The sequence below is a fragment of the Pseudophryne corroboree genome, chromosome 1 (assembly GCF_028390025.1).
Source record: "Pseudophryne corroboree isolate aPseCor3 chromosome 1, aPseCor3.hap2, whole genome shotgun sequence".
NCBI classification, from domain to species: domain Eukaryota; kingdom Metazoa; phylum Chordata; class Amphibia; order Anura; family Myobatrachidae; genus Pseudophryne; species Pseudophryne corroboree.
This window is the reverse complement of record NC_086444.1, coordinates 416,432,088-416,446,809: the sequence shown is the minus strand read 5'-3', so window position 1 is coordinate 416,446,809 and position 14,722 is coordinate 416,432,088. Positions and strand designations below refer to the sequence as shown.

At 46.6% G+C, this 14,722-nt stretch overlaps 1 protein-coding gene across 2 annotated transcripts in view; it reads left to right on the top strand.

Moving 5' to 3' along the window:
- DTX1 (deltex E3 ubiquitin ligase 1) overlaps positions 1–14,722 on the top strand; it is a 166,783-nt gene that overhangs the window by 118,617 nt on the left and 33,444 nt on the right. For both annotated transcript variants that reach the window (XM_063913321.1, XM_063913322.1), the window contains one exon: positions 1,792–1,953. In XM_063913321.1, the coding sequence (XP_063769391.1) occupies positions 1,792–1,953 (162 nt within the window). The remainder of the gene's footprint in view (positions 1–1,791; positions 1,954–14,722) is intronic.

Sequence of the window (14,722 nt, the reverse complement as noted above, 5' to 3'; positions counted from 1 at the left end):
CACGATTGAGACCTGTCAGTGACAGCTGTCACTGACAGGTCTCTAAGCCAATCAGGAAGCGCAACTTCGTTGCGCTCACCTGATTGGCTGATCGCTGTGACAGCGCATCGCACAGCTCCCTCCATTATATTCAATGGTGGGAACTTAGCGGCTAGCGGTGAGGTCACCCGCCGGTCAGCGGCTGACCGGCGGGTGACCCCACCGCTAGCCGCAAAGTTCCCACCATTGAAAGTAATGGAGCGGCTTTGCGAGGCGCTGTCAGAGTACAGACGGCGTCCAGCCAATCAGGTGAGCGCCACGGCAGTAGCGCTTCCTGATTGGCTGAAGGGACATCAGTGACAGGAGTCACGTGATGTCCCGGCATTCGGGGAAAGGAGTCTAATGTGAAAACATTGGACCCCTTTCATTAGTCCGGTATGGATCGGTGTTCGGTTTGTTTTTTTACAAAGTACGTGGATTTACCTCTGGACCTGGACCTCTGGACGCTGGAAGGTGAGTATAATTTTTTGACAGGTACCCTCGGATCGTCGGAGATCGTTGCAGTCGGCGTGTCAACACAGGTAAGTATGTGTGTGTCGGCGTATGAAATAAAGTTTTACTATCAAGGTGTGTGTGTCCTGTTTTTATTTGGGTATTTTTTTCCCAGTAGTACTACAGGTACCAGCGGGCCCGTTTTTCTCCCGCATGCTGGTACTTGTGGTTCTCCAAGTACCAGCTTGCGGGGGAGGCTTGCTGGGACTTGTAGTACTAATGGAAAAAACAATATCTTTTTTTTTTATCACAAAGGCTATCAGCCCCCCCATCCGCAGCCCATTGGATGGGGGGGGACAGCCTCGGGCTTCACCCCTGGCCCTTGGGTGGCTGGGGGGGGGGGACCCCTTGATTGAAGGGGTCCCCACTCCCCCAGGGTACCCCGGCCAGGGGTGACTAGTTGGATATTTGATGCCACGGCCGCAGGGCACGGCATAAAAGTGACCCCCGGCTGTGGCATTATCTGTCCAGCTAGTGGAGCCCGATGCTGGTGTTAAAAATACGGGGGACCCCTACTCTTTTTGTCCCCCGTATTTTTGGCACCAGCATCAGGCGCAGAGCCCGGTGCTGGTTTTAAAAATACGGGGGATCCCTGGCCGATTTTTCCCCTGCATTTTTAGAACCAGGACCAGCTCGATGAGCCCGAGGCTGGTTATGCTTTGGAGGGGGGACCCCACGCCATTTTTTTTTCGGGTTTTTCCCCGTTTTTTCCCGTTTTTTAAAATCGCGGCAAAATCCGCCAAATCGGCCGATTTTCGCCCGCGACTCTGGCGAATCCGTTTTTCATTGCATATGGTGAATTCCGGAAGCCACCTTCCGGAATTCACCTGGCGAATTTGGTCGAATTGAAAAAACGGCGATAATTGCCGCGAATTCGCCCGCTATTGCATATACCCCATAGAGAGTACAGGAGGTGGTGCGGGTAGAAGCTCCGATGATGGCTTGTCACCTCTTCCAATGACAGCTTTTGTCTGGTGGTCAGAGTTGCGATCCTGTTAAGGTCAGAGCGCATTTCTCTGTTTAAAAAATGGTCTGGGTACGACACCGTGCTAAAAAAGGCTAGCGTGAACACTATGATCAGAGCATAGAACAGCAGGATTAGTCATGAATGAGAATATGGATTAATGAATAGGATTTGCAATGCTGTACATTGTACATAAATACATTACACATCAGTGATACTAGAACACTGTAGCTAATATATTTTACATATGGTCCAAGTGTTTCTAGTGGAGAATAAACCCTTTTCTTATTTCCCAGGTATGACTGGCATTCTGATGTGCGCGGCTGGATTGCCTGTTTGCCTAACCAGAGCCCCTAAACCTATACTGCACCCCCCACCTGTCAGCAAAGAAGATATCAAACCTGTAAGCGGCATCAGTGGAATCTGTCGGAAAACCAAGAAAAAGCATCTAAAGAAAAGTATGGGAAAACACAAAATGAGGGTGTATGAAGCTTTCTAGAGAAATGTTTGCAGTTTGTCCAAAAAGATCGATATACATATTGTAAATCAAAATATAGGGTTTGATGTATCAAGTAGTGAAAAGAGTGGAGAATTTGACCAGTGGAGAAGTTGCCCATAGTAGCCAATCAGCATTGAGGTATCATTTATCAAGTATCATTCTAGGTAGAAGTTAATTGGTTGCTTTGGGCAACTTCTCCACTGGTCCACTTTTCCACTGCTTGATACATCTCATCCACAGACATGTACCTGCTGCCAGCTATTGGCATTGAGTGAATTATGACAAAACAACATGGAGCATTAAGTCCAGTATACTATAAATACTTTCACTTCCATTCTCTAACATTATGTTTCTCGTGGTTAATAGATTTTTTTTTACCAAAATGTTGTGGTATGAGCTGAAACCAGAACAGGCTACTCTATACTATCATTATGTAGGTTTCCTGACTTATGTAACAGATATTCATCTATTGCATTTTTGCATGTTAGATCTTTAGGTAGGGTATACTTGCCCAATCAGGAGGCTCTCCTGGGAGAGTAGACCACCCTCCTGGATCCTACTTCTCTTTTCTGAGTCATCAGGCTCCGCCCCTGCTATGCTATGCTATGCAAGAAGGCAACTGTCATCAGCAGTGGTGGGCAGGCACTGATGATGCAGACAGTGTCATCACGCACCCTGGCCTTGCCCCTTGGACTTCCCAGAGAGGAGGTCCAAAAAAGTAGACATTCTTTATGTACATTTTCTAATTTATAAAAAGCTGTAATAGTACCAACAGTAACAGGGTTTCTCCTTATCAAATTCAGTTTAACAATAAACATATTTTAATAAATCACAGGTCAGCAAAAAATATTGGATCAATTTGGTCCCATTGCTGACAAACAGCAGAAGAGCAGTATGATCCACTCTAGGATCTTGAAGAATTTGGGTTGTGTATTGTAGATATGCCACAGTAACTGTCCCTGTATATCATTTATTTTCTATTCTCACTCCAGGGCAGATGTCATAAACCTTTGAGAGAGACAAAGTGGATACCAATCAGCTTAGAGCTATAAATTATCTAGCACAGTCTATAAAATGACGGAAATGATTGGTTTGTATGGGAAACTTCTCCAGTTTATGTTTCTCAAAAGTTTGATACATCTCCCCCTGAATGTGGTTCCAAACTGGTGTCTGCAGTGGGGTAAGCATGATGTATTAGCCCCCAGGGAGTTGATGGTTCTGGAAAAAGCGATCTTTCCCATCAATAGTTAATTGAATAGTTTGTTCTATTATAAAGGTATTGATCGGAGAGTTGGTCAACAAGGAAATAGAGAAGCTACGTGCCTGACAGCTGCAGCTATTGATAAAATAAACAGGCAGTGTATGGTCAGTCAGCACAGGACAGTGCAGACCCATTGTACTATTCCAGTGGACCATAGCTTACGTGTATTGCACTGCACATCCTCCGGGACTTATAGTATGAGAGGTACAGAGTTGTACACGTTTCATTCGCATCTCCAACTATGACTGAGTTGCAACTGGGCTGTAACGGGTTATTGTCACATAGATAAAGACTGGTGAGCGTGTGTCAGAGGCATTGCAGGCTATGCAGAGTTGGATGAAAGCGTAAATATGCCTGTCTCCAGGAGTATCATTTGCTCCAAGTATAAGCTGGTACAAGTGTGCCCTGATGATGATAACTACAAGTATCACACTAAGGGGCCCATTTACAGTATCAGTGATCGCGCTTGCAATGCAACCTGGGCGCGATATTAGCACCGGGGATCGCATTGCAGAATGCAATCATATCAGGCGTATGAATCATCCGGTACTGGCAGGGACAGGGTCACTGAAGGGAGTCTATCCCTGCATTGTGCTGTGTAGAAACCTATGGGGGATGTGGCTGCGGACGGCATTGAAGGGATCAGAGATTCCTGCTGCGATCCCTCCTTACATTGCAGGGATACATAATACTTGCAGCTTGCCACCGGAAACGGGTGTTTTCGGGGATATAGCCGCAAATATTGTTTGATGAATGGACCCCTCAGGGTACTGCTAGGGGGCAGGTGCATAGCAATTCTGCATAAATCTACTGCAGTGCTGTTTTTAGTCATATCAATGGATAGTTTACCATGGTTCCCAATTTTTATTGAATCACGGCACCCTAGAATATCAGCAAAAGTTTCTTATTGATCAATAAAAAAAAAAAAAATTAAATAAAGTTAATTGTGCTTACCTGCCACCCTTAGGGTCAGTTATGTGGTGGTGGACATAGTTGTGGTTCTAATTGTCCACATATTTTATGTTTGGCAGCCACCAGCACTGGTTTTGCCTGTCTTTTTGACCATAATTAATTTGATTTGGTCCTGGACCACCAATCCGAGGCATCCCACAAGTGCATTGCGACACCCCTGCAAATGTCTTGCGGCACGCCGGCGTGCCTGGGCACACAGTTTGAAACCCACTGGTTTAGACCTTGTGGTTATTACTGAGTCATGGTACAATGATAACCATGACTGGGCCCTAGCTTTAAATGTAAAAAATTAGTTCAAACTTATTTATCAAAGCATGGAGAGAGATAATGTGGAGAGCAATAAAGCACTTGCCCATCAGCTCCTAACTGTCATTTTTCAAACACAGACTGTACAATGGGGGTCATTCCGACCCGATCGCTCGCTGCAGTTTGTCGCAGCGCATCGTTCGGGTTGGAACTGCGCATGTGCCGTCGTTACCTAGCGATTGCCTCTGAGACAGAGGCGGTCGCTAGGCGGGAGGGGGCTGAACGGCGGCGTTAAGCCGCCGTTTATGGGGAGCGGTCCGGCCAATGCAGGCGTGGCCGGACCGTTCGGGGGCGGGCCGTGGCGACTGCGTGACGTGTCACGCAGCCGCTGCGGCCAGCAGGAGCGACGAGTAACTCCCGGCCAGCCGCAGAGGCTGCGCTGGCCGGGAGTTACTCCTCAAATACAAAGGCATCGCCTCTGTGCGATGCTTTTGTATTTGTGCGGGGGGGGGGGGGGGCGCGGCACTGACATGCACTGTGCTGGGCGTCCCCCCGCACGTCTGAGTGCCTGATCGTAGCTGTGCTAAATTTAGCACAGCTACGATCAACTCGGAATGACCCCCAATGAGAAAAGCTGATTGGTTACTGCTTTATAGCTCTCCACTTTCTCTCCATGCTTTGATAAATTTCCCTCCTTATACAGAGACCTGCAGATAGGATTGCTAGTACAGAATATTGGTGAATCTAGGAACTGATGAGAGAGATTTTTCAAAGATGAACAATTTACAGTAATAGACCACTAGGACTTAGATAGATTATTATTAGAAGTGATCACTGAGAGGTCAGTGAAAGGTCAGTGAAAGGTGGGGGACTTCATTATTGGTGATTTCAGTATGCCTGGTGTGCACTGGAATTTGCCAATTGTTAAATCAACCAGGAGTAGCATTGTAGATTGCTTGAGTGAGGCCTATCTCAAGCACCTTTATTAATAAACCAACGTGCAAGATAGCAATGCTAGGTTGGATATATGGCTCTGTCAGCACTATTTATGAAATTTCACCTAATCTATCAATTAGTAATTGCTTTTGCCAGCACTAATGCTGTTATTACTGTGTGTTGCCATCCTGATAGAGGACCACAATCGAGAAGGCGGAAAAAAGTCAGTTATCAAGCACAGAAAAATTAAGAAATTCTCCTCTAGGAATTTTAACTCTGCAGTAGTTAACACTATCTCTGGATGGTGTTAATTATTAAATAGAACATATCCCGCTCAGCTGGAGGTGCTTCAGCGAGGAGACAGATCACTGGGCTCCTCTGCAGGCTCCTTCCTGACTTCCGTGAACTGACACAGAGCAATTCATCAATTAAAGTAGGCACATCAATCAATTTATTGTACATATAATTCATTGTATATATTAGGTACCTTGTTTCGTTTGTTACTTTTTGTTTATTAGGTATCTTTTTTTCTCTAACGTCCTAGTGGATGCTGGGACTCCGTCAGGACCATGGGGAATAGCGGGCTCCGCAGGAGACAGGGCACATCTAAAAAAGCTTTTAGGTCACATGGTGCGTACTGGCTCCTCCCCCTATGACCCTCCTCCAAGCCTCAGTTAGGTTTTTGTGCCCGTCCGAGAGGGTGCAATCTAGGTGGCTCTCCTAAAGAGCTGTTTAGAAAAGTTTTTTTTTAGGTTTCAATCTCAGTGATTCCTGCTGGCAACAGGATCACTGCATCGAGGGACTTAGGGGAGAGATTTCCAACTCACCTGCGTGCAGGATGGATTGGAGTCTTAGGCTACTGGACACTTAGCTCCAGAGGGAGTCGGAACACAGGTCAGCCTGGGGTTCGTCCCGGAGCCGCGCCGCCGATCCCCCTTACAGACGCTGAAGAGACGGCAGAACGGAGGTCCGGAAAGCAGGCGGCAGAAGACTCCTCAGTCTTCTTGAAGGTAGCGCACAGCACGGCAGCTGTGCGCCATTGTTGTCACACGGCTCACTGACTCAGTCACGGAGGGTGCAGGGCGCTGCTGGGGGCGCCCTGGGCAGCAATATAATTACCTTTAGTGGCAAAATAAATACATCACATATAGCCATTAAGGCTATATGTATGTATTTTAACCCAGGCCAGTTTCTTAAAAACCGGGGAAAAGCCCGCCGAAAAAGGGGCGGAGCTTATTCTCCTCAGCACTCAGCGCCATTTTCCTGCTCAGCTCCGCTGGTGAGGAAGGCTCCCAGGTCTCTCCCCTGCACTGCACTACAGAAACAGGGTAACAAAGAGAAGGGGGGCATAAATTGGCGATATTTATATATTAAGAGCGCATATATAGTAAACAACACCTTCTAGGGTTGTTTATATACATTTATAGCGCTTTTGGTGTGTGCTGGCAAACTCTCCCTCTGTCTCCCCAAAGGGCTAGGGGGTCCTGTCTTCGATTAGAGCATTCCCTGTGTGGCTGCTGTGTGTCGGTACGTGTGTGTCGACATGTATGAGGACGATGTTGGTGTGGAGGCAGAGCAATTGCCGATGATGGTAATGTCACCCCCTAGGGAGTCGACACCGGAATGGATGGCTTTAGTTATGGAATTACGTGATAATGTCAGCACATTACAAAAGTCAGTTGACGAAATAAGACGCCCGGCAAACCAGTTAGTACCGGTTCAGGCGTCTCAGACACCGTCAGGGGCTGTAAAACGTCCTTTACCTCAGTCAGTCGACACGGGTACCGACACAGATGAATCTAGTGTCGACGGTGAAGAAACAAACGTATTTTCCAATAGGGCCACACGTTATATGATCACGGCAATGAAGGAGGCTTTGCAGATCTCTGATACTGCTGGTACCTCAAAAAGGGGTATTATGTGGGGGGTGAAAAAACTACCTGTATTTTTTCCAGAATCAGAGGAATTGAATGACGTGTGTGATGAAGCGTGGGTTAACCCCGATAGAAAACTGCTAATTTCCAAGAAGTTATTGGCATTATACCCTTTCCCACCAGAGGTTAGGGCGCGCTGGGAAACACCCCCTAGGGTGGATAAGGCGCTCACACGTTTATCAAAGCAAGTGGCGTTGCCGTCTCCTGATACGGCCGCCCTCAAGGATCCAGCAGATAGGAGGCTGGAAACTACACTGAAGAGTATATACACACATACTGGTGTTATACTGCGACCGGCAATAGCCTCAGCCTGGATGTGCAGTGCTGGGGTAGTGTGGTTGGATTCTCTGACTGAAAATATTGATACCCTGGATAGGGACAGTATTTTATTGACTCTAGAGCAATTAAAGGATGCTTTCCTTTATATGCGAGATGCTCAGAGGGATGTTTGTACTCTAGCATCAAGAGTAAGCGCGATGTCCATATCTGCCAGAAGAAGTTTATGGACGCGACAGTGGTCAGGTGATGCGGATTCCAAGAGGCATATGGAAGTATTGCCATATAAAGGAGAGGAATTGTTTGGGGTCGGTCTTTCGGACCTGGTGGCCACGGCAACTGCCGGCAAATCCACTTTTTTACCTCAGACCCCCTCCCAACAGAAAAAGACACCGTCTTTTCAGCCGCAGTCCTTTCGCTCCTATAAAAAGCGACCAAAAGGACAGTCTTATCTGCCGCGAGGCAGAGGAAAGGGTAAGAAAGGGCAGCAAGCAGCCCCTGCCCAGGAACAGAAGCCCGCCCCGGCTTCTACAAAGCCATCAGCATGACGCTGGGGCTTTACAAGCGGACTCAGGAACGGTGGGGGGTCGACTCAAGATTTTCAGCAATCAATGGGTTCACTCACAAGTGGACCCGTGGGTCCTGCAGATAGTATCTCAGGGTTACATGCTGGAGTTCGAAAGGTCTCCCCCTCGCCGGTTCCTAAAGTCTGCTTTACCAACGTCTCCCTCAGAAAGGACGTCGGTTTTGGAAGCCATTCACAAGCTGTATTCTCAGCAGGTGATAGTCAAGGTACCCCTCCTACAACAGGGAAAGGGGTATTATTCCACACTATTTGTGGTACCGAAACCGGACGGTTCGGTAAGGCCTATTCTAAATCTGAAATCCTTGAACCTGTACATAAAGAAATTCAAGTTCAAGATGGAGTCACTCAGAGCAGTGATAGCGAATCTGGAAGAAGGAGACTTCATGGTGTCCTTGGACATAAAAGATGCTTATCTACATGTCCCGATTTACCCCTCACACCAAGGGTATCTCAGGTTCGTGATACAAGACTGTCATTATCAGTTTCAAACGCTGCCGTTTGGGTTGTCCACGGCCCCTCGGGTCTTTACCAAGGTAATGACCGAAATGATGGTTCTTCTACGAAGAAAAGGCGTATTAATTATCCCTTACTTGGACGATCTCCTGATAAGGGCAAAGTCCAGAGAACAGCTGGAAGTCGGTGTAGCGCTAACACAAGTAGTGCTTCAGCAACACGGGTGGATTCTAAATCTTCCAAAATCTCAATTGACCCCGACAACACATCTGCTGTTCCTGGGCATGATTCTGGACACGGTTCAGAAAAAGGTATTTCTCCCGGAAGAGAAAGCAAGGGAGTTATCCGAACTTGTCAAGAACCTCCTAAAACCAGGAACTGTGTCAGTACATCAATGCACAAGAGTCCTGGGAAAGATGGTGGCTTCGTACGAAGCGATTCCATTCGGCAGATTCCATGCACGAACATTTCAGTGGGATCTGCTGGACAAATGGTCCGGATCGCATCTGCACATGCATCAGCGGATAACACTGTCACCGAGAACAAGGTTGTCTCTCCTGTGGTGGTTGCAGACTGCCCATCTGTTAGTGGGCCGCAGATTCGGCATACAGGACTGGGTCCTGGTGACTACGGATGCCAGCCTACGAGGTTGGGGAGCAGTCACAAAGGGAAGAAACTTCCAGGGCGTGTGGTCAAACCTGGAGACGTCTCTTCACATAAATATACTGGAGCTAAGAGCGATCTACAATGCTCTAAGCCTGGCAAAATCGCTGCTTCAGGGTCAGCCGGTGTTGATCCAGTCCGACAACATCACGGCAGTCGCCCACGTAAACCGACAAGGCGGCACGAGAAGCAGGAGTGCAATGGCAGAAGCTGCAAGGATTCTGCGCTGGGCGGAGAATCATGTCGTAGCACTGTCAGCAGTGTTCATCCCGGGAGTGGACAACTGGGAAGCAGATTTCCTCAGCAGACACGACCTTCACCCGGGAGAGTGGGGACTTCATCCAGAAGTTTTCCACATGATTGTGAACCGTTGGGAAAAACCAAAGGTGGACATGATGGCGTCTCGCCTCAACAAAAAATTGGACAGGTATTGCGCCAGGTCAAGAGACCCTCAGGCAATAGCTGTGGACGCTCTGGTAACACCGTGGGTGTACCAGTCAGTGTATGTGTTCCCTCCTCTGCCTCTCATACCAAAGGTACTGAGAATTATACGGAAAAGAGGAGTAAGAACAATACTGGTAGCTCCGGACTGGCCAAGAAGAACTTGGTATCCGGAACTTCAAGAGATGCTCACGGAGGATCCGTGGCCTCTACCTCTAAGAAGGGATCTGCTTCAGCAGGGACCTTGTATGTTCCAAGACTTACCGCGGCTGCGTTTGACGGCATGGCGGTTGAACGCCGGATTCTAAAAGAGAAGGGCATTCCTGAGGAAGTTATTCCTACTTTAATTAAAGCCAGGAAAGAAGTGACCGCACAACATTATCACCGCATTTGGAGAAAATATGTTGCGTGGTGTGAGGCCAAGAAGGCTCCAACGGAAGAATTTCAATTGGGTCGATTCTTACATTTCCTGCAAGCAGGATTGTCTATGGGCCTCAAATTGGGGTCCATTAAAGTTCAAATTTCGGCCTTATCAATTTTCTTCCAGAAGGAATTGGCGTCAGTGCCTGAAGTACAAACTTTTGTCAAAGGTGTACTACATATACAACCCCCAATAGTGCCTCCAGTGGCACCGTGGGATTTGAACGTGGTTCTAAATTTTCTCAAATCTCATTGGTTTGAGCCTTTAAAATCGGTAGATTTAAAATACCTTACATGGAAGGTAACCATGCTGTTGGCCCTGGCTTCAGCCAGGAGAGTTTCGGAGTTGGCAGCTTTGTCATACAAAAGCCCATATCTGATATTCCATTCGGACAGGGCAGAATTGAGGACACGTCCTCAATTTCTCCCTAAGGTGGTTTCGGCATTTCACTTGAACCAGCCTATTGTGGTGCCTGCGGCTACTAGCGACTTGGAGGACTCCAAGTTACTGGACATTGTCAGAGCATTAAAAATATATATTTCAAGGACAGCTGGAGTCAGAAAATCTGACTCGTTGTTTACATTGTATGCACCCAACAAGTTGGGTGCTCCTGCGTCTAAACAGACGATTGCACGTTGGATATGTAGTACAATCCAACTTGCACATTCTGTGGCAGGCCTGCCACAGCCTAAATCTGTAAAGGCCCATTCCACAAGGAAAGTGGGCTCATCCTGGGCGGCTGCCCGAGGAGTCTCGGCATTACAACTTTGCCGAGCAGCTACGTGGTCAGGGGAGAACACGTTTGTAAAATTTTACAAATTTGATACTCTGGCTAAAGAGGACCTTGAGTTCTCTCATTCGGTGCTGCAGAGTCATCCGCACTCTCCCGCCCGTTTGGGAGCTTTGGTATAATCCCCATGGTCCTGACGGAGTCCCAGCATCCACTAGGACGTTAGAGAAAATAAGAATTTACTTACCGATAATTCTATTTCTCATAGTCCGTAGTGGATGCTGGGCGCCCATCCCAAGTGCGGATTGTCTGCAATGCTTGTACATAGTTATTGTTACAAAAATCGGGTTATTACTGTTGTTGTGAGCCATCTGTTCAGAGGCTACTTCGTTTGTGTTATCATACTGTTAACTGGGTTCAGATCACAAGTTGTACGGTGTGATTGGTGTGGCTGGTATGAGTCTTACCCGGGATTCAAGATCCTTCCTTATTGTGTACGCTCGTCCGGGCACAGTACCTAACTGAGGCTTGGAGGAGGGTCATAGGGGGAGGAGCCAGTACGCACCATGTGACCTAAAAGCTTTTTTAGATGTGCCCTGTCTCCTGCGGAGCCCGCTATTCCCCATGGTCCTGACGGAGTCCCAGCATCCACTACGGACTATGAGAAATAGAATTATCGGTAAGTAAATTCTTATTTTTTTTAATCCTCATCACTGCTGTAACCCACATTTTATAGAGAGTCACTAGAGCATGCACCATCTAGGTAAGTGGCGACCCACTCCTCCTAGACTACTCCAGTGGATTAATGGGTGCAAGGTCCTTGCTCAGACTAGTTACAGAAAGGCAGAGATTGCCACCCATAAGTGCTCCAACAGCATCTACTACTTGGCAGGCTTCCCACACTGGCAAATCCACTTAAAGACACACAGGAACCACCTTTGGTTGCAGACAGCATAAACAGTTCCTGATTCTCCCCATCCGTCCTCTCTTCTTCAGAGAATTAGTGATGAAATGGTTTTGGGGTGCTGATTTTTTTTTTCAATCATAATTTTTTTTAATTGAAAATACAAACAGTCACAGAGATGACAGCGAATGGTCAAATGGTAGCAACCAAATGCCAGGAGAGGTTGAGTAAATGGTTCAATACAGGTATACAATAATAAGAAAAGAAGAAAAAAAAAAAAAAGAAAGAGGGTGGATGCGTGTTCGCGCATACGCATGCGCACACACACACGCCCATACAAATATGCACACCTGCATCGACAAGTAAGACATCTCTGTTTGAAAAAGAAAATGTACATATATAGTGAACCAAAAAGATGCAGAAAGATGCACCTAACAGATATACAACGACAGTCTAACTAAAAAGAGACACTGTCAACTAGCATATGTTCTTATAGAAAAATAGAAAAAAGGTGCCTGGAAAGTATGTTGAAAAACAACTATAAACATAAATTAGAGAAAGACTACAAACCGGGGAAGTGGGGGAATAGAGGAGAGTAGGGAAGAGGAGAGGAAGGGTAACGGTGAAAGATGACAAGCGAGGGTCCCCAACAGGTCGGGGTAATAAAAAAATAAAAAAAAGGGGGAGAGAGGGGGTGGAGAGAACGGGAAGGGTCAGAGCCTCAACCAAGACCTGGAAGAGGAGTATTGTGAAGCCTATACCAAGGGAGCCATACGGAATGAAACTTTAGTATCGTATTATTTTGTAGACTGGTTATATATTCCATCCTTGAGATGAACCATATTCTATTCAATAGCTCCTGTTTGTCAGGGGCTGTAGCAGCTTTCCAATTACGCGCTATTTGGTATTTAGCCGCACCCGAGATATGGAGAATCAATTTGTTTGCTTCTATGGAGACATTGTCTATTGGGGCACATAGTAGTAAGTTCACTGGAGAAAGGGGTGTCATGGGCTCAGCGAAGGTATTAATAAGGGTCCTAACCATACCCCAATAACGGGTAATCACTGGGCATGACCACCAGATGTGGTAAAATGAACCCACTTCCCCACAGTGTCTCCAGCATAGATTGGATGTATTTGGGTAAATGCGATGAAGTTTCTCAGGTACTAAGTACCATCTGGTATAGACCTTATATGCATTTTCAAGTATGGCCACACTTATGGAACATTTAGATATCGCTGTATGGATTGAGTCCCATTCCTCCGCTGCTAAATGTAACCCTAAATCTGTTTCCCAATTCTGTTCATGAGATTCAATAGGGGGGGGGGTCCAAAGTCAAAATGGATTTATATAAGAATGAGATAGTCCCCTTATCATTAGAGTTGTACATGCAAAATCTTTCTAGGGGGGGTCGGGATTTGCAATGGGTACGATAAGTGGAGAGATGATATAAACTGACAAATTTGTAAATACTGGAAATGCAAAGAATTAGAGATTCCAAACTTTTCCTGTAGATCTGCAAAAGACTTTAGAGCATGCCTATCCACAATGTGATGAACTCGCGTGATCCCACGATGAGATCCAGGGAAGAGCCATCGAGGGTGAAAGTCTCGGTGGGAAGGCGGGGTTAAACCAAAGAGTTGTTAGAGGAGACGGGGAAGTGGCTAGCTTCAATCTCTTATTAAGTGACACCCAATGTTGCAAAGTTAGCCCTATTGTAGGAGATGAAGCAATAGCTTGGGTATAATGTGTGCGGTGCAGCCATGGGAAATAAGAAACCGAGGGGACAGCAGCCAAATAACTTTCCAGGTCGATCTAACGTTTAGTGTGCCGAGGAGAATGCCATGCGATCATCTGACTAAGACGGGCTGCATCATAATAACGTTGGAGTATGGGTAGACCAAGTCCCCCGTTTCGTGAGTGTTTAGCTAGAATATCACGCCTTATTCGCGCTTTTTTGTGGTCCCAAATAAATTTACAGAACAACGATTGGAGAGCTTGCAGAGCCTGAGACGGAACCCTTATCGGGAGTGTCTGAAAAAGATATAGCAGTTTTGGGAGCACGTTCATTTTTATTGCGTTGATGCGACCTATCCAGGACAGGAAATATGACAGCCAAAGCTGAAGATCACTGTGAATCGACCTGAAGAGTGAGGGGTAGTTAGCGCGATAAAGTGAGCCATATGATTTTGTTATTTGAACACCTAGATATTGCAATGATTTTTTTCGCCATGAGAATAAAAATTAGATTGCAATAGGTGTGTAATAGCACCTGGAATATGGAGAGGAAGCGCCTCAGATTTCGAATGATTTATTTTGTAACCTTGAGACAGCCATATGTGTTGAGTTCGTGGAAAAGGTTTGGAAGGGAGATGAGTGGGTTGGTCAGTGTTAGGAGAATGTCATCAGCGAATAAGGAAAGGGTGTATTAAGAGTGATTAATTGATACACCTGATATGTCAGGGTTGGCACGGATGCGAGATGCAAGAGGTTCGATAATAAGTGCAAATATGAGAGGTGACAAAGGGCACCCTTGCCTGGTCCCATTGGTAATAGAGAAAGAATCAGATAAAAGTCCACCTGCGTGGACCGTAGCAGATGGGTTATGATATAAGGCCTGTATAGCTTGTAAGAATTATCCTCGAAGACCGAACTGCATAAGGGTTTGGTGCATAAATGGCCAGGAAACCCTGTCGAAGGCTTCCTCCGCGTCCAAGGCAAGCACCAGAGAAGGTAGTTTGTTAATGTTAATGTGATAAATGACATCGGCGGTACGTCTAGTATTATCCATTGCCTGTCTGGAGGGGACAAAACCCACTTGATCAGGGTGAATCAGGGAAGGAAGAATTGGGTTAAGTCGAGTGGCCAGGATTTTAGCAAAGATTTTCAAATCAGTGTTGAGGA